At 42.9% G+C, this 27801-nt stretch overlaps 1 protein-coding gene across 1 annotated transcript in view; it reads left to right on the forward strand.

Moving 5' to 3' along the window:
• Positions 1-786: 786 nt before the first annotated feature.
• Positions 787-27801, forward strand: part of MAOA (monoamine oxidase A) — a 67841-nt gene continuing 40826 nt past the window's right edge. The window contains exons 1-2 of the mRNA XM_080794995.1: positions 787-1042; positions 19036-19130. Coding sequence (XP_080651121.1) covers positions 970-1042; positions 19036-19130 — 168 coding nt within the window. The 5' untranslated portion in view covers positions 787-969. The remainder of the gene's footprint in view (positions 1043-19035; positions 19131-27801) is intronic.

Genomic DNA, 27801 nt, shown 5'->3' on the forward strand with positions numbered 1-27801 from the left:
GTGTCATTGCAAGGATCCTATCAGTTGTCAGGACCCGGCTCTCCCCGACTGTCAGACGGATCTGTTGTGCTTTCGGAGTCCTCCCGAGTGTCGGTGCAAGGGTCGCCCCCGCCCTCAGGGCTCAGCACCCCCCGGAGTTCACTGCCGGGATCTGCCCGGCTCTTGGACTCCTCCCGAGTGTCGCGGCAAGGGTCCGCCCCGCCCTCCAAGCTCAGCTCCCTCCCGGCTCCGCAGCAAGGATCCGCCCAGCTCTCCGAGTCCGCCCAGCTCTCCGAGTCCACCCCGCCCTCAGTGCCCGGCTTACCCCGGGATTCGGTACAAGGACCTCTTACGCCCAGGAACACCTCCCGAGGGTCGGCACAAGGGTCCACCCAGCCCTCCGTGCCAGGCTCCCCCCGGGATTCGGTACAAGGACCTCTTACAACCAGGAACACCTCCCGAGGGTCGGCACAAGTGTCCACCCAGCCCTCCGTGCCCGGCTCCCCCCGGGATTCGGTACAAGGACCCCTTACGCCCAGGAACTCCTCCCGAAGGTCGGCACAAGGGTCCACCCAGCCCTCCGTGCCCGGCTCCCCCCGGGATTCGGTACAAGGACCTCTTACACCCAGAAACAACCCCGGAGGGTCGGCACAAGTGTCCACCCAGCCCTCCGTGCCCGGCTCCCCCCGGGATTCGGTACAAGGACTTCTTACGCCCAGGAACGCCTCCCGAGGGTCGGCACAAGGGTCCACCCTGCCCTCAGTGCCAGGTGCCCCCCGAACATCCGCGGAAGGATCGGCTCCGCCCCCGAGCTCCCCTGACGGAGCTGTGCAACGGACTGCTCCGCCCTCAGTGCCGGGCTCTGCCCGAGTGTCGGTGGAAGAATCGGCTCCGCCCCCGGACTCCCCCAGAGAGTCTGTAGAAGGGCCCGCCCCGCCCTTGGCCCACTCCACTCCTATACCTACGCCCCGGGAGAGTCTCAGCCAGAGCATGGAGCGTGAGGAGAAGTCGAGTATCACGGGCCACATGTTCGACGTAGTCGTGATAGGAGGCGGCATCTCAGGTCAGTATGGACTGTAGTGGTAACCTGGCCGGCCCGGGGTGGGGGGCTTCCAGTAGCGCAGCAGCATATGGGGCGGGCGGGGGGTCTCTCTTGCATGCTGGAGTGCAACAGTGCCCGGGCCCGGATCCTGCGAGGCGAGAGTGGGGGTTGGGCCAGATTTTCCGGTGGTGTGAACTGGGGGAGGCAGAACAATAATTTTACTGCTACTATTAAATACTAGCATTTAATTAGCACGCGCTGTGCAGTTATATTCGGTACTTGACTAGCATTTCCTCAATCCTCAGCAGTCCTGTGAGAGGGGTACTCGCCCCCATTTTACAAAACCAAGTAACTGAGGTCTAGAGACTTTCAGTTACTTTCCAGCGGTTGAACCATTTAGCCAGAAAAGGGCTGGATGATTTTTTTTCCATTTAAGACCTTCACTTCTAATCCCTGAGGTGGCTGCTTTGCCTCACTGATTTCACGTCCTTTGCCCTAAACAGAACATCAGTGTTGGGATTTTTGTAGTATTGAAGTAGTAAGAGTGTTATTCTGGTTCTGCTCTTCTCCAAGCTCTTTTCCTTAGAAAATTTGGTAAGAGAAGAAGGAAGAATCGTTTAGTAAAACGTGTTCGTTTTTGTTTTGTTTTAAAGGAGAGAGGGTGGACTCTTAGTTTTAACCTTCTCTGGCTGTTTTTTTAGAACTTGGCAGGAAGGTGTAGGGCATGTATTGCCCAAAGGGAATCCCTTTGTGAAGCAGAGGCCCATAGCTGGTCAGGGAATGCCTTGTTGTGTCCTTTCATAACAACTCCCAGTGACCGAATCCTGTCCTGTGTGGAACTGGTGAGCCTGGGTTCCCCTCGTCCTGTCCTAGGTTTGCAGCTGACCAAGTGCATGAGCCTTGCCTGTATCTTCCTGGAAACCTCATCATGACCGATATATTCAGTTGTCACTTAGGCTGTCATCATTGCTAAAATTTGAAATTCAGGCATTGTGTTTCAGTTCAGCCCTAGCTAGAGTCCCGCATGAATCTGCCCAGATTCCCACTAATTTCTGAAATATACCTGCAGGATCTGATTTAGAAAGAGGGAGAAAGAAGGTGGAAGGGAGTTAAGTAGAATGGCCCCACAGTAGCCATTTGTATGCATAATCTGAGGAGGGGGAGACTCTGAGCATGCTTAAAAATCAATTTTGAGTGGGGATAGCTTGCCTTGGTCTCTTGAGGATCAACAGTCTGAATTGCCAGAGGAGAGGTTGGCCTGAGTTGTTGCTTTGACACTCTAGCCAGTGCCCGCAAAAACATGCGTGTATGTTGGAACATCAGAGGAAAGCAGAGCATGGTGGAGAGTAAGAAAAAGAAGTAAATTTCTCTTGTTTCCATTCATTCATTCAACAAACACTTGCCAAGTGCGTGCAGTGAAGAGAACTGGTGTTTCCTAAAAACCTAGTCCTCCCATGCATGCCTCCTAGAAGCAATATGATTGTTGATCACTGGGAAATAAATGTTCTGATTGTGTGGTCTATGAAGTGATTAGTTCTTTCTCTTCCCCCATCTCCATTATCCACACTTCACAATTTGGGGTTCTTTCTGGAATTTTGTCTTTGTCCTTTTCTTGTTCTGTGCTCTTGTATTCCTTAAGGAGCGTTTTTGTCTTGTCTTCTCCCTCTGCCCAATTACCTGTTGTGTCTCCCTTTCCACATCTTATTCCTAATAATTGGTCATGAGCCGAGGTGGATTTATTGTGGAGCCGGTGACCGTCCTGCTTTATGGCCTTTCAACTGCAGGTGTCTTCTCCTCATTCTGAATAAATAGCTTCAGACTGTGTCTTGTATTGGTAACCTTGAATTCTTTTTTCTTTTTTTTTTCCAGTATTTAATTAATTAATTAATTTATTTATTTGACAGACAGAGATCACAAGTAGGCAGAGACGCAGGCAGAGAGAGAGAGGAGGAAGCAGGCTCCCCGCTGAGCAGAGAGCCCGATGTGGGGCTCGATCCCAGGACCCTGGGATCATGACCTGAGCTGAAGGCAGAGGCTTTAACCCACTGAGCCACCCAGGCATCCCGAATTCTTTTTTCTTAAAGAGGGCACGCAAATCATGTAAGCTTCAGGCCCCTCAAAACCTGGATCTGTCTCTGATCATTATTCATTATTAATTTGTTTCATGTGAGGAAAAGCAGAGGGACTTTATTGCACAGTAGTTCACACACCTATTCTAGCAGCCAGCTTCTGGTCCCTTAGTGACAGTGGAAAACCAGGGAGCTTCTTCTAATATCATCTCTCATCACTCAGTTGGAGTGGCTTTAACACCAAAACTGACCAGAAACATTGCATTCTGGCTGTGGTGCTTTCCCAAGATGGTTCACAGCTAAAATTAAAAGTAAATGCAAGTCTGGCTCAGGCTGAACCCTGCACACAGACTGGATATTTCGTAAGCAGGTGAGAGGCATTATTGCTCAAGGGGTTCTTGAGAACCCCATCTCAGAAACACATCATCTTTGCCTGTGCTTAGCAGAGTCCTGTGAGCGACTTAATCCCTGTATCAGTTTTAAATGCTTTGGCATATTTCTTAAAACTTCTATCACAACTTGCACACTTTAATATGCTACCCACACACTTATAATATATGGCCAATTCTCATCTGCAGTGTCATTACTTTTATATAACAATGTAGCTCCCAGAAGAGTACAAATTCCAAATGACATTCCTCAAAATCAATCCATAGTAACAGAATTATCTTTCATTTTTGATAACTATCTTGGCTGTATAAAGAATGGCAGCATCTTTTTTTCAATATCAGTTTTAAAGATTATTTATTTACTTATTTATTTATTTGACAAAGAGCACAAGTTGGGGGGAGCGGAAGAAGGAGAAGCAGGGGTTGCGGCGCTCGATCCCAAGACCCTGGGATCGTGACCTGAGCTGAAGGCAGATGCTTAACTGACTGAGCCACCCAGGCATCCCAGGAGTGGAAGCATTTTTTTTTTTTTTTTTTAGGAGTGGAAGCATCTTAATATAGCTCTCTCATCATTAAAAAAAAAACAACCTTAAAACAGGGACACCTGGGTAGCCCAGTGGGTTAAGCATCCGACTCTTGGTGGCACAGGTCATGATCTCATGGGTCCTGAGATCAGGTTCTGTGTGGGACTCCATGCTCAGTGGGGAGTCTGCTTAAAGTTTCTCTCTGTCTTCCCCTCTTCCAATCATGCATGCGCATGCATGCTCTATCCAAAATAAATAAATCTTTAAAAAAAATAAAACAGAGCACGTCTTATAGCCACAAGCCCCCTTTTTCTGTCCACTAATCAATTACATAATTGTGTATACTGTGTCAGTAGTGGAGAAGGGAGACCCCCTGCTCATTTGTAAGTAATATAATGGTATTTTTAATATGCTCTGGCCCTTACCTGTCATCTATCATCTATCACCAAGTCCTTCTTGAAACTCCTTTCATTCTGTGACACTTGGATCCTGAGTTTTTTATTCCACACGGATCGACCCTTTACTGTTCCTTTCATTGCACGCATATTTTTGTGAACTTCCAGTTTTGAAACGGCTTGAGGTTCAGCTGTTGATCACTGTTGTGTTCTTATGCACTTTTCCCCTTTCTTACTCATTCTAGGACTTGAGATTTCCCTTATCTTTAGAAGGCTCTTAAATCTCTAGTTTGGATCCATTTCTTTCTCTGAGATCCTGTTTATAACTTATCTGCTCCTGGGTATTTCACCCTTTAACGTCTTGTTCTTGCTTCATATTCACCATGTCCAAAAGCCTCCTTGACCTCCAACCCAGCTTTTCTTCCTCACTGCCTTGGCTCTGTTCTTGGCACCACAATCCTTTACACCCAGCCAACAGATCCTTCTAATTCCTTGTTTGGGCTTTTCCTCTTCTCCATTCCCAGTGACTCCCCCATCCCCAGGATAGACTCTGGACCCCTTTGGCTCATCAGGTTATGACCATCTTTCCAGTGGCTACCCTTTACTTTGGGCTCTCTCTCCATGTCCATCCTGCAGTGTTCTCCCAGAGTTGATTTTTTTTTTCAATTTGGGCATAGTTGACACATAATGTTACATTCATTTCAGATATACAACATAGTGATCAGATAAGTCTCTATGTTATTCTAGGCTCACCAGAAGTGTAGTTACCATGTATACCATTACACTGTAGTACAGTACTATTGATTATATTCCCTTTCATATATGCTGTACCTGTAAGTCCCCGTGACTTACTCATTCCATAACCAGACTTGAATTTTTAAACACTTCTTTCATCACCTTGCTCTTCTGCTCAAGACTTTCCTTCAGTGGTCTATTACCAGCCCCTCAAGCTTCCCTCCATACACTCAGTTGTCAACCCTACTTAGTTAGACAACTAACACCCCCCGCTGTCCCCAACGTGGAGGCACGCTGCTGTCTTGTCATCAGTGCTACACCATGTTTATTTTGTCCCTTCACCCCTTCCTTGTTTTTGTCTTTCTTAACATGGGAGTGCTTCTCTCTGACCATTTACATTTTATTCCTTCTTCAACACCTGATTAATGACGCTTTTTTTAAAAAAAGATTTTATTTATTCATTTGAGAGAGAGAGTAAGCATACACACACAAGCTGGGGTGGGGGAGTTGGAGGGGAGAAGGAAAGCAGAGGGAGAAGCAGACTCCCTGCTGAGCAGGGAGCCCAACACAGGGCTCCATCCCAGGACCCCAAGACCATAACCTGAGCCAAAGGCAGACGCCTAACCATCTGAGCCACCCAGGAACCCCTAATGACGCTTTCCTTAATCACTCTGGCTGCCCTTGATTTTTCCCTGTTAGTGTTTGTCATCTGTATCTTATTTTCTGTGTCTATTTCTTGATGTTATTTTAACTATAGCAATTCAGTCATTGACCGTTGATGCTAGTTCTTACTCAGGAGCTGACACAGATACAACAAATGACAGAAACCCAGTGGCATACGATTTTAAAATCTGCCCCAAACCGAGAATTTCTGAATTGGCTGTCTGTAGGGGGAGAAAAAAAAAAAAGAGAAGAAAAGAAAAGGGGGGAAAAAGCCCACCTTCAGGGGTCAATGTATACTTCAGAGTCTTTGGGCCCAAGGGGTTTTTTGCCAGGCAGTCCGGTCCAGTCACCTAAGATTTCAATCCTCTCCACAGCATGTCCTTGGTGATGATCTGGCTGTAGCTTTGAACACATCTAGGGAAGGGGAAAGCTCTGCTCCTCAGAGCAACTTATTATGAGCAGAGATGGTTCCACTGCCTGGACTCATTGAAGCCCTTTGGGAGCCTCTGCCTTATGCCAGGCAGTGACTAGATCTCGGGGGAAAAGCTCTGTTGATGAGTAAGTAGTTTCCCTGCCCATAAGGTGCCCCATCCTCGTGCAAGAAGGAATCAAGTAAGAGAATAATCGACATTAGAACAGTGGAAGAAAGATTATTGTCATGAGTATGAACAAGTGCTGGGGCCTTGAAAGATAAGTTTCTAAGTAAAAGCACTTCAGTCCTAACGCCGGGCAGTCCTGGGTAGTGGAAGAGTTTTTCCATGGTTTTGGAAATTTTGAAGTGTCACATGGAAAGAGATTATTTCCAACTAGTGTTTAAGTAGAGGACCTCCCCCATATTTTTGTCCATGAGCTGAATTCTGCTTAAAGAATTGAGCACACTAGCCACCCAGAATTCGGGGCTGTATAAAATCGGCGGGGATTGAATCCTTTTCCTCCTCTGAGACAGAAAAGCTGTTTTGCAAGAGGGTTGACTAATCCTCTGAATTCCGACAACTGAGTCCACAACATACCACAATTTCCCTTTTTGCTGAAATACGTCACCCTGAAGAATCCTTTTTGCTGAGAGCATTTTTGGCATTTTAACTCAGAACTTGGCCACAGACAGTTGTGGTTTGGTAGTGATTACAAAAAACATTTACAAATGCTGCTTTTCTGGGGCACCATAGTTATTCAGATACTCTGAGGTTCAGTGCAGATGGGGCACTAATGTTCTGCCTTTCAGGACATGTCTTTGCCTCTATTGTGTTTTTTTCTTAAACTAGCATCCTTTCACTTTAGGAACTTTTTTGATGTTGAACAAAGAACGCTAGAATATTTGGGTTCTGGTTTTTTTGAAATCTTCATGGTTGAATGAGATGTGGGGTTTAGCTAACATTTAATGGGCCGTTTTCACATATAGCCAATACTAATTGGCTTGACCCGACACATAATCCTCAGCTAATGTGAAAAATGCATTTAACAATAGCTCTAAGTACAGTGTAATTATATAAGTATTGTATAACTGTAACGTAATTATGTCACAGAGACCCATGATTGAGAAGTTGAAAGGTGGGAGCTTGTTATTGGCGGCTATGGGTCATACAATCTTTGTGCAGGTGTGACATACACATATTAATCTATATATAACCGATCTTGCCAGTTTTTGGATTCAGGTGTACCCAGAAAGACTGAGGTTCTGTTGTAGTTTTTTTTTTTTTTAAGATTTTATTTATTTATTTGACGGACAGAGAAACAAGCAGGCAGAGAGGCAGGCAGAGAGAGAGAGGGGGAAGCAGGCTCCCCGCCGAGCAGAGAGCCCGATGTTCCCCTAGATCCCAGGACCCCAAGATCACAACCTGAGCTGAATGCAGAGGCTTTAACCCACTGAGCCACCCAGACGTCCCCTGTTGTAGTTTTTAAAAATTTTTTTTTAAAGATTTTTATTTATTTACACAAGCAGGGGGAAGGGCAGAGGGAGAAGTAGACTTCCTGCTGAGCAAGGGGCCCAATGTGGGGCTCGATTCCAGGACCCTGGGACCCTGACCTTAGCCAAAGACAGACGCTTAGCCAACTGAGCCACCCAGGCAGCCCCTGTTGTCATGTTATATCACATACAAGGGCTTGCAAGAGCACAGACATCCAGGCAGCGCTTGTTTGAAGACTGTGCTTGCGTGTACGAGATGGGTAGATTTCATAATGACAGCTCCTTCTCATGTTAGGTTTGAGTGATTAGAACTGCACAAAATGAGCCAAAAGAAGTTTAGTTACATTTTTTACTATTGTAAGCTTTGAGACAAGTTGATGGTTAGTACTGTTCTTTGCCTTTATGGCGAAAAATATTTTATAGTTTTGCCAGGAATTTGTATTTTCTTCTGGATGATCTGTTCCTTATTATGTTGCCATTTGGCATTATGAATTAGGGCAGCTTAAAATCTTTTTTCTCCACATTTAAAAACAATTTTTTAAGTCATCTCTATACCCCGTGTGGAGCTCGAACTCACGATCCCAAAATCAAGAGTTGCACACTCTACCGACTAAGCCAGCCAGGTGCCCCCAGGGCAGTTTAAAATCTTTAAGCTGTGGTTTTTGTCATCTATACAATTAGAGGTTGGATTAAGTTGGACTATGTTATATGTGATGTATCTTCCATCATCTCTTTTAGTAATTAGTAGTCGTCCTACTGTCTGTCTCTTCAGCTTTCTCTTTTGAATATCCTCCTCTACACATTTTTCCCTCCATGTTGTATTCTGGAAACAGTTTTCCTGATCTCTCACACTGACATCCTACACTAACTTAATTAAATCCGAGTCTGGGGCTCTCTTACACATGCTCATTCACACCTTCTCCATGACTTCTCTGAGCCTTAGTTTCAAAGCCCTTTTGTAGTTGTTGCTAAGCCAAAGTAAACAAAACCCCACTTTATAGCAATAATTAATCAATTGATTCGGTAAAAGTGTCAATAAGAACGTAAACATCAGATGATAAGCTTTGAGAGTTGAGTTTATTACATATTAACCATGTTCAAAGGTCACAGAATTGCAGTCTGTAAACCCTTACAGGGACCAACACAGAGGCTCCGAGGGATCAAGTGAATTACCAAATGCCAAAAAATTCTTGCCTTTGGACCCCTAAAACGTTGACCATCAGGGCAGTGCTGCTTCTTTATCCTGCCTCGCTGGGCTTGCCCCATAGGCCCGTTCCTAGAACTGCAGTAAACTTTATTTTTGCTTTACTTTGACGCTTGATGCTCTAAAACACAGTGATAACTATTGTTGCACAGTAATTTATGTTTTAGAATATGTTACATGGCATGTTACTGCTGCACGAACATTTTTACTTAAAAAGATGGGACACCCTATTAAGGTCAAATGACTTTTATATGAAGAATTTATTTCCTTTTTGAAAGGTCCATACCTGGTGTGTTTAGGATCATGTGGAGCAGTTGTTTGACTAGTTTCCGTCAGTGGTTCTTAACATTTTGGATCCTGTCTCCCTTTGAATATCTGATGAAAGCTATTGAAACTTTCCATCATGGGGCGCCTGGGTGGCTTGGTAGGTTGAGCCTCTGCCTTCGGCTTCGGTCCTGGGATCGAGCCCCGAATCAGGCTCTCTGCTCAGTGAGGAGCTTGCTTCCCCCCGACCTCTCTCTGCCAGCCTCTGCCTACTTGTGATCTCTGTCTGTCAAATAAATAAATAAAATATTAAAAAAAAAAGAAACTTTACACCAAAAAATATGAGTTTTTACTCATAGACTTTTTCTTCCTGCCCCAGGCCAACATCAGTTGTTATGGAAACGTCTTCAGCATCACTGTCCCTGTAGTGTAACTATTTGGGGCTGAGACTGAGAGTTCGCAGAAGTGGTGGAAAAATGAGAATTCAAAGGATTGACTAAGTCATTAGACAGTTACAAGTAATGACTGTGTAAATAGACAATGATTAAAAACAGTCAAGACATCTAAGCTGAAAAATAAGGCATGTGTGTCTCCTATATTAAGTCCATGATAAGTCAAGCAGTGAACCTGACATGTTTTGGAAAAAATGAATTTGGGGAGACAACACAGGTGAAGAAAATGGAAGGCTGTGGTGGTTGATGTGATTTTTTAAAAAAAAATAGTTTTCCAAGATTGGTATTTACAGATTTTAGGTATTGAAATTAAGCTACTGATATTAAATATATGTTTGTTATTTAACATGCATTTGTTCTTTTTTTTAAAGATTTTATTTATTTGACAGAGATCACAAGTAGGCAGAGAGACAGGCAGAGAGAGAGAGAGGAGGAAGCAGCCTCCCCGCTGAGCAGAGAGCCTGATGCGGGGCTCGATCCCAGGACCCTGAGATCATGACCTGAGCCGAAGGCAGAGGCTTACCCCACTGAGCCACCCAGACATCCCTTTAACATGCATTCATGATAGCCTATGCTCCTCGGTCATTGGAAGCATTTGACAAAAGACCCAAGTAGAAGAGTGAAATTATCTAGTTTATCTGAGAGTCCACTTGTCTCTCCACTGACCAGGTGATGCCCAGGAACTTTCTGTGCCATTCTAACTAGAAATCTGAAATGCTGTTGGCGTCTGAGGTTGGTTCAGGAGGTCAGTGGTGGGACACACAAGGGAAGCAGGAAATGACAGACAAGGATAGGATTTCTTGGAGGAAGTAAGACTTGACCAAAGTGTTGTGGGTTTTGGGTGAATTCTGAAATGCAACAAAAACAACTTGTTCTTTTTCTTTTTTTCTTGTCTTCTTTTTTCTTACTGGTAAGTCATTTATTTTGTTCTTAAAATTAGAAATATCTTTTTTAATTGAGGTATAGTTGACACATCAAGATGACATTTAAGGTGACTGTTTCCAGGTTAAATGGGTTTTCTTTGAGCCGTGGCTTAAATTCCATAATTTTTCTTGCACGCCTGTCCATGTTTGCTCATTCATTCACTCATTCATCCATTCATTTGATAAATATCTGTTGATCGCATGCTCACTGCACACTGGGAGCAAAATTTCTGTTTTCCTGCTTTGGGAACATTGCTTCTAAACCTTTGGTAAGAGGTGATGTTTGACTATACTTTCTATTGTCCTCGGAGTGTGGAGTCCAAGAGTCCAAACGTGCAGTTATATAAGAATTCTGTTGGCCAGAGATCACGTTGCTGAATAATAGAAAGTTAACTTTAAAAGCTTAATATGTGATACACACTCTACACATTCCTAGGTGGTGATGAATGTGAAGGTTGAAGAAAAATGTCACTTCTAAGAATTAAGAGGAAGAACTAGCAGAGCCAGCAGAGCATAAGCGGTAGCTGCCCTCAAGTATTGCTTCAGAACTCTTAGCTTGTGCTCTAGGCATCGTTCACCTGGGTCCCTGTCCAAGGGAGTTTATAACTATCAATATCTGGACACTCTTATAAGAGATGAAAACAGCTTTCCCAAAGTGTGTTTTGAGGAGTAGTGTTTTTAAAAAGGCAGAAGGTTGGGGCACCTGGGTGGCTCAGTGGGTTAAAGCCTCTGCCTTCGGCTCGGGTCATGATCTCAGGGTCCTGGGATGGAGGCCCCCATTGGGCTCTCTGCTCAGCGGGGAGCCTGCTTCCTCCTCTCTCTCTCTCTCTGCCTGCCTCTCTGCCTACTTGTGATCTCTGTCAAATAAATAAATAAAAATCTTAAAAAAAAAGAAAATCAATTTAAAAAAAATAAAAAGGCAGAAGGTGGAGAAATACTGAGTTGAAAGGATCTCTTCACTACAGGACTTATTAGGGCCCTTTATTATGCCAGCATGTGCCACACATTTCCCAGAAGGAGAAATGACGTATGTTGCAACATCCATGAACATTGATACTTCTCCCCTGAGCATCCTGAGGACTAGTGTTCCCATAAAATATTTTTGAAACTATCGCTTTAAACCACAGTACATCTTAGTGTGCAGAATCTAGGGACAGCAGTGTGGAGGGCCCTTGGTGTATTTTTTTTAAAATTTATTTATTTAACAGAGAGAGAGAACATGAGTGGGGTGAGGGGGCAGATGAGAGGGGGAAGCAGATTCCCCACTGAGCAGGAAGCCCGATGCGGGGCTCGATCTCAGGACCCCAAGATCGTGACCTGAGCCAAAGGCAGACGCTTCACCGACTGAGCCACCCAGGCGCACCCATCCCCCACCCCTTGGTATATTTTTAAAGTTTCAGTAAAAGAATGGGGTAGATCATGAATTAAGGGGTAATTGCATTCCCCAACTCGGATGAAATCCATTTATCTAAAGTGAAGATGAATGCTGAACAATAATCAAATAAATTAGGACTGTCTAGACAACCAGTCTGTCGAATTCCGGGCAAATTGAAGTTAATTGTTAGTTTTCATCTATTTATCATTTGAGACAGCACTGTCTTTTTAGCTTATCAAAGGGATTAGAAGATTTGGCATTTTCAAAAGCAGGGAATTATTTCTCTGAAAGGAAGGACAAATTGCAGTTGGACGTAGGGGTGGATACATAGATTGGAATGGTTATATGTGTCCGGGACAAGTTTGTGTATACACTGATACTCTCTGTTCCCTTTTGCTAAAAAGTACAATACTGGATCAGAGACCAGAAAATGTACTAGTAGTATAGACTCCGCTGGCTTACTTAGACACAAAGGTTAAAATGATGTGGCACCCCGTTCTTGTCAGTCTTCCTTAGCTGCTCGAGATAAATAAAATCTAAGCATTAGAAACTTCCCTGTCGCCCTCATCTAGGTGAGCATGGTTTCATTTTCTCAGTATGAGATTATTCTATTCATTGCAACAAGCGTTAAGCACCTGCAACATGGCAGGGTCTGTTCTAGGGATGCAAAGATGTTTAACACATTTCTGTTCTCAAAAAGTCGTAACACACTAGTTATGAGTCAGATCTCTGGGCAAGAGATCATGGTGCCTTGGGCGAGGGCAAAAGTCCACCGTGGCTTGGACCAGAGTGTCTGTGGTCGCAATGGGAAGCAGGCAGATTCAGAACATAGTCTGAGGCCACAACCAAGAGGACCTGCCCCTCAAATGGATGAGGTAAGTGACAAAAGGAGAAGAGTCAGGAATAGCTTCAAGAGTTTTGACCCGAGTGTCTGAGTAAATGGTGGTGCCATTTACTGAGTTGCAGAGGGCCGGAGGGGAGGACTGAGTTCTGGGGAGATAGCAAGTGTCCTGCTTGAGACGTATTGAGCTGGAGATGCCTCTGTGACCCACCTTGCTTGGGGACTTCATTCTAGTGCAGGTGACATAAATGCTCCGTGTCTGGTGCCAGGTGGCACTGGGCGGGAAGAAGAAAAATAAAACAGGCTGACAGGGACAGAGTGTGACAGAAGATGAAAACACCTGCCTGTATTGAAAGTGTGGTCCCCGGTCACTTGTCACGAGGAATGGGCTCCATTTCAAGGTTTGTTCTAGTGAAGGAGTGGAAAAGACACCAGATCATCTGTTGTGGAAGCAAAACCAGAAATTGAACTGGAAAGGGTAGCGCGAGTTAAATGGACGAATTGCTTCTTTTCCGTCAAATAAAGTCATATGCAGGTCCTTGAGGAAGGACAGTGAAAGGAAGGGCCCTCAGCGAGCTAGAGGAGGCGGGGCTAAGTGTAAGGCCGGGTTCCACAGTTAACAGATTTCTATCCCAGGAAGCAGAGGACCGTTTCTTCGAAGGCTTCATTGCAGGTATGATTAATTCCATCACCAGGTGCACCGCGTGGGTGAGATCATTGCCTGTACCGTTTCTGTGGGGAGGTTAGGCTCGGCCGGACGTTGGGAGGCAGTGCAGAATCTGCCGGAACGTCATTTCCAAGGGCAGTGGCTTTAAGAAGCTGGAGCTTGGTCTGAGGTTGCCATAGCAGCACCGCTGCTGCCTGCCTCCTCCATCTCCTTCAGGCCCTCCTGGCCCAATAACCAGCATTAATTAATTAATTAATTAATTAGGTAAAAAAGAAAGAAACTAAGGAAAGTATTTTGCTTTTATTTGCTCTATAGTATCTCAGATCGAGCACGATTTTTCAGTATTCTTGTATAAAACAAAACAAAACAGTTACCTGAACTCTCAGACGACGCGTGTTTTTAAAAGCAGCCTGGTTTTTTTTTTTAAACCTATCTAATATATCCTTTCACCTGTTTTATTTTGGTTTATGTGAAACCCAAATGAGAAGAAATATCGGGAGAGGAATTGTATTGTTTTAAACTCCTCATTCCTATTTAAGCTACTTAATTGCAGAGTGATTCAAGATTTGCTTGTGCCCTGCTCCTCTGATTTTCCTATTTTTCAGATTTTTTTTTGCATTTTAAAAGTGATCAAGTCCTGATTTACACAGTAAGTCTTGATCAAACTCTTTGTGAACATGACTTCTCCGGACTCTTAACACTCATAGGAAACCACAGGACGTTTGGGAGTCCTGGGCTCTTTTCCTCCTAAGGAGTTTGCTTTGCCATAATTTGGGAGAGGAACAGCTCTAGGTGCACGTGCAACGAATGGTAGATTCTACCAGTGCCCACTTAGACCTCTTGCCTCCAAATGGATGTTCTCCATAGGAGAACCAGAGACTTTATCTTTTTTTTTTTTTTTTTTTGAACCAGAGACTTTAGACACTAGGACACTCGTATCTCGTACACCTGCTGATTTATCTTTTTTTTTTTTTTTTTAAAGATTTTATTTATTTATTTGTCAGAGAGAGAGAGAGAGAGCGAGCGAGCGAGCACAGGCAGACACAGTGGCAGAGGGAGAAGCAGGCTCCCTGTGGAGCAAGGAGCCCGATTTGGGACTCGATCCTAGGACGCTGGGATCATGACCTGAGCCGAAGGCAGCCTCTTAACCAACTGAGCCACCCAGGCGTCCCACACCTGCTGATTTAATACACACTCTCCCCTCCCTAACTTTATCCCTCTCCTCACAGATCTGAGGCCAAGAGTTTATACCTCTAACAGTGTGTGGGGGAGCCGGCTTCTACAGGCTGGGAAGGCCTCTTTCCAATTCCACATTCAGTGATACCACGTGGGTAGCTTGAAATAAGTAGTTTGAAATCAGATATCATGGGAATGTCTATACACCACAGAAACCCCAGTGGTACAAATCAGGTGCCCTCTCCCTCCCCACAGCCCAGAGATGGTTGTTAACCATTTAGCAGCATACCACTATATCAAACCCTTTCCTTATTTTGGCAGGGGAGTGGGGGGATGGTGCCTACCAGGAAGGTTGGGTTGGGGGCAGGTCTCTTCTATCACTCAGGATCGATCAATCTATCTATCTATCTATCTATCACTCTATCTCTTCTATCACTCAGGATTCCATGTGGCAATGAATGATGGCAAATGAATGCAATGAGGAGCTATGGCATTCAGTGCTCTTAGCTTTGGCTAATCTATTTTTCTTTGGAAAAAGATGAACAGTAAATCTATATGAGATTTATTGTTCTGTTCATAACAAATATGAAAATCAAAGAATTTGAGTATAAAATCTTTTTATGGGAGGGATCAGTCACGGAGAGGAAAGGGCCAGCATAAGGAATATAGTCTATGGTATTATAATATGGTATTATAGTCTATGGTATTATAATATGGTATTATAATATAATTGTATGGTGACAGATAATAGCTACCCTTGTGGGGAGCCCTATATTTCAATTAAAAAAACAATAAAATTCATTTTGCAATAGCTACATTGTATTTGGTGACTTGCCTTCAGACTTAAAAGCCTTTTCTTTTCTAAAAATTTTATCCCATTTACAAAAAAAAAAAGCTAAGTAAATATTTTGAAAGTTAAAGGCCTTTAAGCTAATCTGTGGAGTTGACAATTGAGATACGACTTCTTTCTGTGAATGATTATTGAGTTTTGTGGTGATGGGGGAGGTGATACATAGTGATACACAGAGTAAGAACAAAATAGGAGTTAAGGAGTATCCAAGACTTTCACCTTGAAGCAGACGTCAGTTTCATTCAAATCAACAGCCCCAGTTGTAATAGTAGAAAAACTTTCCTGGACTATGAGTGTTTGTGCCTTATTTTTGACTTACTGAGTTATTTATTCAAAATTAATTATTAATTATTATTCAGAAACAAGTTTTTGGGCCCCTAGGTGGCTCAGTCAGTTAAGCATCTAACTCTTGATTTTGGCTCAGATCATGATCTCAGGGTTTTGAGAGATTTTCTCTCCTCCTCCCTCTGATCCAACTCCTTGCCTGTGCACGTGCTCTTTCTCTCTCTCTCTCAAATAAATAAATCTTTAAATAACTTTTTTTTAAAAAATGGCCCTAGCTTTTATTTCCATATTCGGTATTTCCTAATCTTTCAATTATTGTGGAAGTTCCTTATCTTGTTCACAATAAACACACAAACTGAAACATTGGAACCCCATTTATTCAGTGTTGTAGAAGAAATATTTTTTCTAAATAACTTGCATCTTCCTTCTTCAAATTCCTAGACATTTTTAAAGATTTTATTTATTTGAGAGAGAGAGAGCGAGCCAGCACGCATGAGATACTGGGCATGGAGCCCTACACGGGTGCCATCTCACAGCCCCAAGATCATGACCCGAGCTGAAATCAAGAGTCGGATGCCCAACGAACTGAGCCACCCAGCCACCCCCAAGACCTTTTTAAAAGCATTTTTTTTTCTGAAATCCTTTTAAAATGTTTTAAATATTTTCTTTATTTCTTAACTAAGAGTTGAATCTTTCCTTGCTGAGATAGGCCCAATCATTTTCCTGGAGTGCAGGAACAACCCCTGTGGTCAGCTTTTTAATTTTGTTTATATCCAAAAATGACTTTTTCCCTGGTGTGGTCATTGTCCCAACTCAGCTCGTCCTGCTCCCCCCAATCTTCTCTAGATTCCCTAGTGGTGCTTATTCTTTATTGGCACTGAACGCCACTCGCCAAACTTGTTTAGAGTTACACATTAAATTTGATTTTGCTCAGGCTCCGAGTGAGGGTGTGAGAAGTAAAACCATTCACTTTTCTGGAGACTTAGTTGTGGTCATTTTGGGTGCTTGGCTTTCTCGTCTGGAATATGGGGACAATGAAATCAACTCCCAGGGATGGTAACAGGCAAGTCACATGAACCTGATCTGTATATGTAGCCCCGAACTAGCTGCTAGGCTGCCTTAGGAGCCAGGAGCCGGACTCTGTGGGACCCACGGCTGCTGGAGGTCAAAGCCTTCTCAGCTTCTTTGTAGGCAGCATGCAGAGGGTGACTTTCTCCTCCTTTAGAAGAGGAGCTACGAATCGATGAATTCTAGTAAACCCTTGGCTTTATTTTTCTAATTTGTTTATAGTTTGATTGATTAAGATGAACTGGGAAGAAAAGAACCTTTTTGTATCTGAGTTTTTCTGCTTTTAAATATAGAGTGGTACTTTGACATTAGAAGATCTGTGCATCAATACGCTTTTAATGGCAACTTCATCCTTTTTTTAAATGACCCTCAGCAGAAGAAGCCTTTGGCTCTGTCCCCGAGAACGCATTGCACTAAGGTTTGCAGATGTTGATTTGAATTTATTTAAATGTCACGGGATGGATGCTTTCTTTATGAGCAGATTCCAAAGATGCATTGCATACCTAAATCTTTCATGAATGTCGGCAGTGTAATTTTACATTGTACTTGAAGGGGTCAAAACTACATACAAGTATTAGCAGATAGCAGTGCTCGATATTATGGTTTAGCCTTCCCACATTCTAGATCTTCTAAACCCAGATTCATCCTTGATTCTGTATATGGACAAAGAGGGGGAGAGAACAGGAGCGGGCAAGTCGTTAAAAAACAAATAAGAAAACTAAAACAAAAACCAGGGTAGTCCTGTGGGATTTCCTGCAATCTTGCTTTTCTTGATTGCTTCCCGGTAGTACTATTTAAACATGTTCCTCTGGCCCTTAAGTAGAAGATCTAGAAGCTTGATCACATTAGAATTTAGTATTTGCCCCTTGTCTCCCTCCCCTTCTTTCCTTCCTAATGACTTCATAGATGCTGGCGTGTTGTTCCATCAGGAGGCAGATAACATCTGGTTATCTCTCTTTTTTGTGTGATGTTAGCAGATGTTGATGCTTATTACACTAGGTCCATCAGTTGATTAGGCATTGCAGCGTGCTGATGTTCTAATTTTATTTGTCTTCACTGATTAGCCAGCATGCTTTTAGACGCAGAACCTCCCTTTGTTAGCTATTTGGTTGCTTTGCAGTTCACTGCAAGTAGGAGAGGTAGGATGAATGCCAGATGTTTTTCTTTTCCTTTAGGCATTTCCAAACTGGTAAGGTGGTTCCTTAGCCTTCTCCAAAGAACCAGGGAGAGTTTTTTTTTTTTTATTGGTTTAGTATTATTAGGAATTCATGGATTTCAGCCACCGCAGTTATTTTGTATTTTTCCCCCTGCCCTATCTCCCTCCTGCAGTTGTTAATTTGATTTGATACTTAGATTGTTCCATCTTTGGCCAGTGGGAATCTCTATAGGTAGGTTCCTGACCCTTTTTGTCACAATAATAATGTTAATCTGCAACATTTCCCTTTTCTGGTATTACTATATTAGGTTTTAAATCCATCTTTTATAACAGTTTTTATTTACATGTGAAAAACCCATTCTCAGCTTTGAGCCAATGAATAGTGTGATGCATGGTTCCTACCTTAGGTAACTTTGAATCTGGTGGGAAAAACAAGCCCTAGCAAGCATATAATTCAGATAGAAATCATAGGATGTGATTATAAGGGTTTTGTTTTGTTAAGTAGGCTCCACACTCAACGTGGAGTCCAACGTGGGGCTCGAACCCACAACCTTGAAGTCAAGACCTGAGCTGAAGTCAAGGGTCAGACGCTCACCTGACTGAACCACCCAGGCGCCCCTACAAGGGGTTTTTAAGTTGAGAAAAGCACAGATATACTGAGGGCTGGTGTAGCCAGGGCAAGTTTCCAGGAAAACAAACTCTTCTGTTTATGCAATCAGGTTTTCTGGAAGAAGGGCACAATAAGGGTTGATTTAGGGGTTCAGCACATTCTCTTAAATAGGATTTCATTATCACCAAAAATACATATATTTTAAAAATAATTACATTTTGTCAACCAACCTTATGAGAGATGATAAAATTATGATAATGTAATATAGGCTAGATTATCAAATTGGTGGCTCAATCGATCATAGTATGGTCAGACTTTATTAGAAAGATAGCAAAATGAGGGGTTACGTATGATGCCCTGCTTTCATTTTATGTGTAGGTCTGCCTAACTCCTGGCTATCTCACGTTTGGGTCTTAATATGTTCCTTGATTTCGTTTTTGTTTTTCTTTTTGTTTGTCCTTTTAGGATTGTCTGCTGCCAAACTCTTAGCTGAACATGACGTTAACGTTTTGGTTTTAGAAGCACGGGACAGAGTTGGAGGGAGAACATACACCGTGAGGGTAAGTGATTACACTTACATGTAATATCTCACTCACACTGGGGGAGGGGCACTGGAAGTCCCAGAGCTTGAGGTGATCTCAGGGGTTCATGTAGTGAAGCCATTTATCCTCCAGAGCCCTAAACTGCTCCAGCAAATATGGGTCCACGCTTTTCAACAAACACTCGCTGAGAGTGACGGCCTCTGACCTTCAGTAGCTTGTAGTCTCGGGATGAAAACAAACGTGAACAAATAACTTCAGTGCACTGCCATAATTTCCACACTGGAGACCTAAATAGAGTATGTAGTGTCTCAGATGGGGTTACAGTTTGGCTGGACTTGAAGTGACTATACGCCCACAACACGTGTACATGAGTGCACACGCACACAGAGTATAGGGTCCTTGTTTGCTTATCCAAGGATGCGCAACTTAAAAGATGTGTGCCGCAGGAAGCAGCAGCAAATACAGCATGTTTTTGTGCAACTTTGTCCTTGGTCCTTGTTCCCTAAAAGGACTGCGGCTGCCAGAGACACTCTTCGCTCGGGTAAGGCCCACTAGACACGACGAGGAAGCTCAGTTCTTTCCATACTTGGGCTAATGTCACCATTCTAGAAAAATGCCTGCTAACTATGGTTTACTGTTATTCAAGGACACAGTGGCAGGTGGTGAAGCAGTGAGAGCCGATGAAAGTGCACAGGGGGCCGACATGGGGTGGGGAAGAGAGGGCCAAACATGGAAGTTTGGGGAGCACACAGCTTTAACGGGGGCCACGGCTGAGGAGCCCGAGAGAAGCGGCAGGGTCCAAGGAGTGCCATGCAAATGCGTGGAGGAAAGAGGAAGGGAGGCTGCACTGAGCCAGACACCAAGGGCATCTGACATAGAATGAGGGCTGCAAAGAGGCCCTTGTGTTTGGCATTTAGGTCATGAATGAGAACCTTTTCTAGAGCACACAAATAGACTGTTTTACAGGCGGGAGACCGACAGGACAAAACCAGACAGTTGCAATGACCGGCAAGAGACGAAGGATTTATCTAATTAGAAGAGGTATCAGACTTAGAGCAAAATGGCTTAGGCGGTGCTCATTACAACGGCTTGAGCAATACAAACATTCGGTTACTTTGCGTGAGAAGTCTGGCAGCAGGGAGTCCGGGCTGCTGCAGGCGCTGGGCTTCATTGTCAAGGCTTTCCGCTCTTCATGTCTTTCCTGCTCAGCCGTTCTTTGCGTGTTGGCTTATTGCCTGATGGTAACCAGATGGCTGCTGCGAGTCTAGGCATCGAGCCCTCATTTAAGACAGGAAGGAGCACGAAGAGGCAGTCCCAGTTTTCCGTTTAAGTTTGTATTTAACCTCCAGTTAGTTAACAAGCCGTGTACTCTTCGTTTCTGGTGCACAATACAGTGATTCGACCCTTCCATACGACACCCGGTGCTCATCTGGGCAAGTGCCCTCCTGCATTCCCAGCCCCTGCTCCACCCATCCCCCCACCCCCCTCCCCTCTGGTGACCATCTGTTTGTTCTCTAGAATTAAGAGTCTGGTTCTTGGTGAGGCAGCCCCAGTTTTATCTGCAACCAAGCTTTTCCTTTACGAGAAGATCCTGGCGGGCATTCTCCAGTCCCTTTGGCCAGAGTTGGGGCACATAGCTACCCTTAGCCGCTAGGGAGCCTGAGAAAGCAAGTTTTTAACATTTCCAGGCAGCATCATAGAAGCAGGCGTGGTGGGCAAGGCCATATGAATGGATATGGAAGGGCCAACCAGCATCTGAACTAGCATATTGTACCAGCTCTTCCAGTCATACCACACCATGTTCCCCCTGTCATTTGCTTCCTACCTTTTTAGATGTACAAGGATATACCATGAGTCTGTTTTCACTCGGCTCATCTCTGAGAGTGCTCCCCAGCCTTGCTACTCAAAGTGTGGTCCATGGCCCAGCAGCCTCAGATTCCCCAGGAGCATGATAGAAATGCAGAGTCTCAGGCCCTGTCCCAGACCCACTGAATCCAAATCTACATTTCGACAGGGTCCCCAGGGGCTGCTACAGAAGTGTTGCCCTGTTTGCTTGCTGGCTTGAAATTAATGTAAATCCAGATTAATTGTATCGGGAGAATTTCTGAGTACTTCCTCGGACGTAGTCCACTGAGAGCCTGGTGGTCTGGAAGCCAGGACCCTGGGATTCAGGCCCCTGCACTGTCTGACATACTGTCTTAGCTTGGGTAAGTGCTCTTAGTGCTTTACATCTGTTTGCCCATCTGGGCAGTGAAGATACAATCGAAATGTACTCGAAGCTCCTTTGCAGCTTCAAGTTCTAGTTGAAGGCAGTGTGTTAGAATGCAAAAGAAGGATTGCGTATCCTGTGTGTCTGACCTTGTTGGATACAATTCTCCTGTCATTTTCTAAAAATTATTCCTCCACTTTGGAGATAGTTATTAAGTTGTTCCTTAGCCCCACGTTTCTTATCTCTAAAACCTTTTGGTTATTAAATAGGAGCATCAGTCATGTTGCAGATTCTCAGTTAAGAATAGGTTTCTTGATATAAGGGAAATGAGAATTCCAACATGCCTGTCCCCAGCTGCATTATTGCCCCAGGCTGATTTTTCACACAGCATCATTTATACATGTCAGCCCCATACAGGAACTATTGTGTATTGACCATGATATTGTAACTCCTTAGGTATATGAGGAAGGTACTTTGAAATGCACTTTGCAGTGCTCACAGACTAGGACTTGACATTTATAAGATTTCAGTTGAGTAAAAGGAGAAAAAAAAGCTTTGCGAAAAAGGGACAGAAATGCTGTAAGAAACTGAATCGCATATTGTTAGAATTGCTTCTGAGAGCATAGTCAATTAGGATAATTTGGGGTGGAGATGCACTAAGAGTTACTCTGGATCTTTAAGCACCGAAATGTTAAATTTGGTATTACACTTGGCAGCTGTTCAGAGGGATCTCCTATGAGTTCAGAACTTCCCAATTTTGGGGGGCACCTGGCTGGCTCAGTTGGTGGAGGGTGCAACTCTTGATCTCGGGGTTGTGGGCTCGAGCCCCACCTTGGGTGTAGAGATTGCTTAAAAATAAAATCTTTAAGGGCACCTGGCTGGCTCAGTTGATAGAGTTTGTGATGCTTGATCGCAGGGTCATGAGTTCAAGCCCCATGTTCGGTGTGGAACCTACCTAAAGTAAATTAAAAAAAAAAAACTTGCCAATTTTTTCTTAGTATGGTTCATTTATCGTTCTTCAGGACCAACTTTACAAAGTCGAAATGCCTGTGGGGCTATTGCAGGGCTGGTGTATTTGTTTCCTAATATAGTTGCATGTTTGTGGCCTCTTCAGAGGCTGAGAAATAAGATCAAAATCAAGACCTTCAAGATGGAGGCACAATATAGCAGAATATGGTATGAGAGTTCCGATATCTTCATGCTGAACCTGACGCACCTGCTTTAGAATCTTTCACCTTTGTAAAGAAACATCCTGTAAGAGAAAACAAATGAACACAAAGAAAACAAACTAAACCAGAAGCAGGCTAAGTACAGAGAATTAACTGGTGGTTGCCAAGAGGGAGATACTTGTTGGGGGGGGCGGTGGACAAAATACATAAAGGGGATTAAGAGGTACATATTTCCAGTTATAAAATAAAAAGTCACTTGAAAGGGTTGAAAAGTACACCCTAGGGGTGCCTGGGTGGCTCAGTCGTTAGGCGTCTGCCTGCGGCTCAGGTCAGGGTCCCAGGGTCCTGGGACTGAGTCCCACATCTGGCTCCCTGCTCAGCAGGAAGCCTGCTTCTCCCTCTCCCACTCCCCCTGCTTGTGTTCCCTCTCTCGATGTGTCTCTGTCAAATAAATAAATAAATAAATCTTAAAAAAAAAAAAAAAAAGGAAAGTACAGCCTAGGGAGTATAGTCGGTAATGTTATAATAATTCATGTGGTAAAAATAAGAAATATTCTGTAAAATGCCTCACACTTTTTACTACTTAGGGTTATTTGCTTTAAAGATAGTGTCAGTATTCTAAAGACATCATATGTGGAAATTCCCGTGAGTCCTCTTGCTGTCTTTGTCAAAGCCTAGAAATTTATTGGAGTACTGACGCCAGTTCTGTTTTATATTTTAAAAGGGTGCTGGAGAAGGTTTAGAGAACATTACCAAGGCTTAGTAAAAGAGAAGGTGAGGATTATATAAGGGACAGGTGAAAGAAGTGAAAGGCACACCTCATTTCTTTTTTTTTTTTCTTTTTTTAAAGATTTTATTTATCAGATAGAGATCACAAGTAGGCACACAGGCAGGCAGAGAGAGAGAGAGGAAGGGAAGCAGGCTCGGTGCTGAGCAGAGAGCCCGATGCGGGGCTCGATCCCAGGACCCTGAGATCATGACCTGAGCCGAAGGCAGAGGCTTTAACCCACTGAGCCACCCAGGCGCCCCACCTCATTTCTGATATTAGAGCAGAATGGGAAGCCTGATTAATGCTCCCCATGGCAATAAGCACAATGCTGAATAAAATATACACTGCTGCATTGACATGGAAATCAGAAATTTGCAGATCTGGAGGTTGAACAGACATCTCAGATTTCATGCACCCAACCTGAATTTCTGATGTTCTCCATCAAGACTGCCATTCCAGCAGCCTTCCCGGTATCAAAGGATAGCAACTCCAAAGACCTCAAGCATCATGCTCAATACTCTCAGGCCCCACATTCATTCTGTTGGCTCAGCCTTCAAAATACTGCCAGAAATCAACACTCTGCACCGCTTCCATGGCTACCGCCTGGGGGGAGCCACCAACATCTCTGGCCAGATTGCTGCGATGGCCTCCTGAAACTGACTTCCCTGCTTTACCCTTGCCTCCTAGAATCTACTCTTAGTACAGCAGCCAGAGTGAGCCTTTCAGACCTAAGTCAGATCTTGGCACGTCTCTGCTCAAAAGCTTCCAGAAGCTTTCCTTCTCAGAGGCGAAGCCGGTGTCCTTACAATGCCCTGTGAAGCTTTCTGTGACCTGCCCCCAATAACCTGTCTAACCTCATCTCCAGTTCTCTTTTCCTTTTTTTTTTTTTTTAAGGAAAGGAGGGACAGAGGGAGAGAGAGGGAAAGAGAATCCCAAGAAGGCTCCACATCAGTACAGAGCCCAGTGTGGGATTTGCTCTCACAACCCTGAGATCATGACCTGAGCGGAAATCAAGAGTCAGACACTTAACCAAATGAGCCACCCAGGTGCCCCTTCAGTCCTCTTTTCCTTGCTCACTCTGTTTTAGCCATACTTGTTTCCTCTTTCTTGAACACAGTAGACTCCCTCTGCCTTAGAGTTTACACTGGCTGTATTTTCTTTGTTTGTTTCAGAGTAGACATTTAATAAGCATTTGCATGTTATTTGATTGGTCTGTAGGTTTTATTTAATTATTATGTTCAGTTAGCATATAGTACATATAAGTTTTTGTTGTAGTGTTCAACAATTCATTAGTTGCATATAACACCCAGTGCTTATCCCAACATGTGCCCTCCTTGATACCTATCACCCGGTTACCCCATCCTTCCACCCCCTTCCCCTTTGAAACCCTCAGTTTGTTTCCCAGAGTCCATAGTTTCTCATGGTTCATCTCTCTCTCTGATTTCTCCCCCTTCAGTTTTCCCTCCCTTCCCCTGTGGTCCTCCACGCTATTCCTTATGTTCCACATTTGAGTGAAGCCATATGATATTTGCCTTTCTCTGCTTTACTTATTTCACTTAGCATAATCCCCTCCGGTTCCATTCATGTCAGTGCAAAACTTGGGTATTCATCCTTTCTGATGGCTGAGTAATATTCCATTGTATATGTGGACCACATCTTCTTTATTCATTCATCGGTTGAAGGACATCTTGGCTCCTTCCACAGTTTGGCTATTGTGGACTTTGCTGCTATGATCACTGGGATGCATGTGCCCCTTCTTTTCACTACATCTATATCTTTGGGGTAAATACCTGGTAGTGCAATTGCTGGGTCATAGGGCAGCTCTATGGAACCTCTGTACTGTTTCTCAGAGTGGCTGTACCATCTTGCATTCCCACCAACAGTGTAAGAGGGTTCCCCTTTCTCCACATCCTAGCCAACACTTGTTTTTCCTGTCTTGTTAATTTCAGCCAGGAATGCTTTTCTCCTGGCATGTGGACAATTCCTTCATTTCCTTCAAGTCTTTATGCAAATATTACCTCTTCAAGGAGACCGACATATCCATCGTATGTTGAATTGCAATCTTTCCTTTTCTCCTCTGCTGTTTTAGACCCCTTGTCCTACTGTAATTTTTTGTTTTTCATTGTTCTTATCAACTTCTGAGATACTTAGTTATTATGTTTGGGGTTTATTCCCAATGGGTCTCTTCCCATTGAATGTAAGTTCCTTTAGAGCAGGGACCTTTGTTTTGTTTACTGATGTAACAGAAGCTCCTTGAAGAGTACCTGGCATCTTGTAGGAAAGCACAATCTATTTGTTGAATAAACAAATGAATCCCCAAAGCAAAAATAGACTCAAATCCTTTCCACCCAGGCCTCAAATCATTTACACAGGAAATGTTCCAAAGAAAATAAGTAATAACTCATAGTTAAAAATGAAAAAGCACACTAGGAAAAGAGGCACCAAAAAAGGACAAGCATAAAAAAAAAGATCCAGAAAGATTTTGTAACAGTCATATAATGCAAAGAGTAAAAAACTATGGTTAAGCATGTTTTTGTTTTATTTTTAAATTTTTTAATTAGTTTATTTTTTAATCTTTGGTTTTTCTGTTCAGCATCTTTTAAAGAAAAGAAATGGTTTTAAAACTAGGATCAGGGTAAAGAAACTAAAAAATGATCAAGTAAATTTTAAAAAATTCTAGAAATGAAAATATACTAATTAAAATGAAAAAATTCAGCAGGCAGATTTAACGGTATATTAGACACAGCTGAAGACAGCAAATGAACTGCTAGATCTAGAAAAACTGTCTAGCATGCAATTCTGAAGCAAAGATTAGAAAATATGTTTTCAGTGGTGGTGGGCAGCTAAGACATGAAAGACAGAGTTATGATGGTATAAAAAAAATACTAGCTGATATTCCCAGCATTGTTGGAAGACAAGACGAAACCTATCAGGTCCAATGCATGATAAAGGAAAAGAAATTCTCACCCAGGAACAGAGAAGCTGCAGTATACTAAAGAAAAGAGATCTCACAAGCAATTATTTTTTAAAGAGCAAAAAAGGCAAATCATACATACTCTTAAAAAAATCAACAATTAAATTTATAAGTGACCCTTGGACAACAAAACAGATGCCAGAAGATATCTTTTTTTTTAAGATTTTATTTATTTATTTGACAGACAGAGATCACAAGTAGGCAGAGAGGGAGGCAGGGAATCAGGCTCCCTGCTGAGCAGAGAGCTTGATGCGGGGCTTGATCCCAGGACCCTGAGATCATGCCCTGAGCTGAAGACAGAGAGTTTAACCCACTGAGCCACCCAGGCACCCCTCCAGAAGATATCTTTAATGTTCTGAGACAGTGAGAAAGAGGAACTAAACTGAATTCATTACCTGCTTGAACTATCTTTTTGCCAGACTGACAAAAACAAAGACTTTAGGACCCAGACTGTAGGAGATGATAAAGAAAAATGTATTTCAAGCAGAAGGAAAAAGATTACAAATAAAAGGTCTGAGATTCAAGAGGGGACAGTGATCAAAGATATTGGTAAATATTTAAATATAATTCGGCAACATCAAAACAATAAAACAAAGTAGTGTCAGGTTTGTTTCGAGACAAATCTGAACCAAAGTACTTTTATAGGTTATAGATTGGAAAAAGGGTGATCACAGTTGAAGCATGAAGGTTTTCATAGTTTTCAGTAGGAAGATAATCCACTGATAAATTTAGACTGTATTAAGTGTGCATGTTAATATTGCTAGGAAAAAGTCTGAAATAGGCCTGACTAACTTCCAAACAAGTACAAGAAAAAAATTTAAAAAGAAAAAAGAAGAAACCCCTCATTCCAAAAGAAGGAAAGAAATCTGGGGGAAAACTATTTGAATAGGCATAATAAAATAAGAAGTAAGTTAAAACACTTATAAAGGAATAATAATATATGTAAATGCTAAGTTTGTCAAAGGAAAACAATCGTCAGACTACAAACTCGAACTGAAAGATAGAAAAAGAGATAGACAAATACTAATCTAAGCTGTTATAGCTATATTAATATCAGACGAAGTAAACTTTGAACAAAAAAAAGTCATTGATATAAGTATCAGTACATAATGATAAAAGACCCAGAAAATCAAACAGTTCTGAACTTGTATACAGTGAATAATGGGGCCTCAAAATATAAAGCAAAAATTAATAGGAATCAAAGATAAATACCCAATGGAGTAGGGGATTTTTTACATAATTTTCAAACAGAAAAATTCTGAGCACAATTAAGTTCATTCTGATGGACATGTATAAGCCATGCACATCATTTTAGGGACTGTATTTTTTTCAAGCAAATATGAAAGTCTTTGAAAATTGGTCATGTGCTAGGTCATAACATGAGCCTCAATAATTGTTGTCATAGAAACCATGTTTTTTGACCACAGTGCACTTATGACAAAAGATAACTAAAAAAAAAAAAAAAAAAAAAATCCCAGCTGTAGAAGTTAAAATCCAACAAAGTTTTTAGAAACACAAGTCTAAAGAGAAATTGTAATGGAAACATGAAAATACTTAAGACTGCACAT

This window comes from Martes martes (genome assembly GCF_963455335.1).
Source record: "Martes martes genome assembly, chromosome: X".
NCBI classification, from domain to species: Eukaryota; Metazoa; Chordata; class Mammalia; order Carnivora; family Mustelidae; genus Martes; species Martes martes.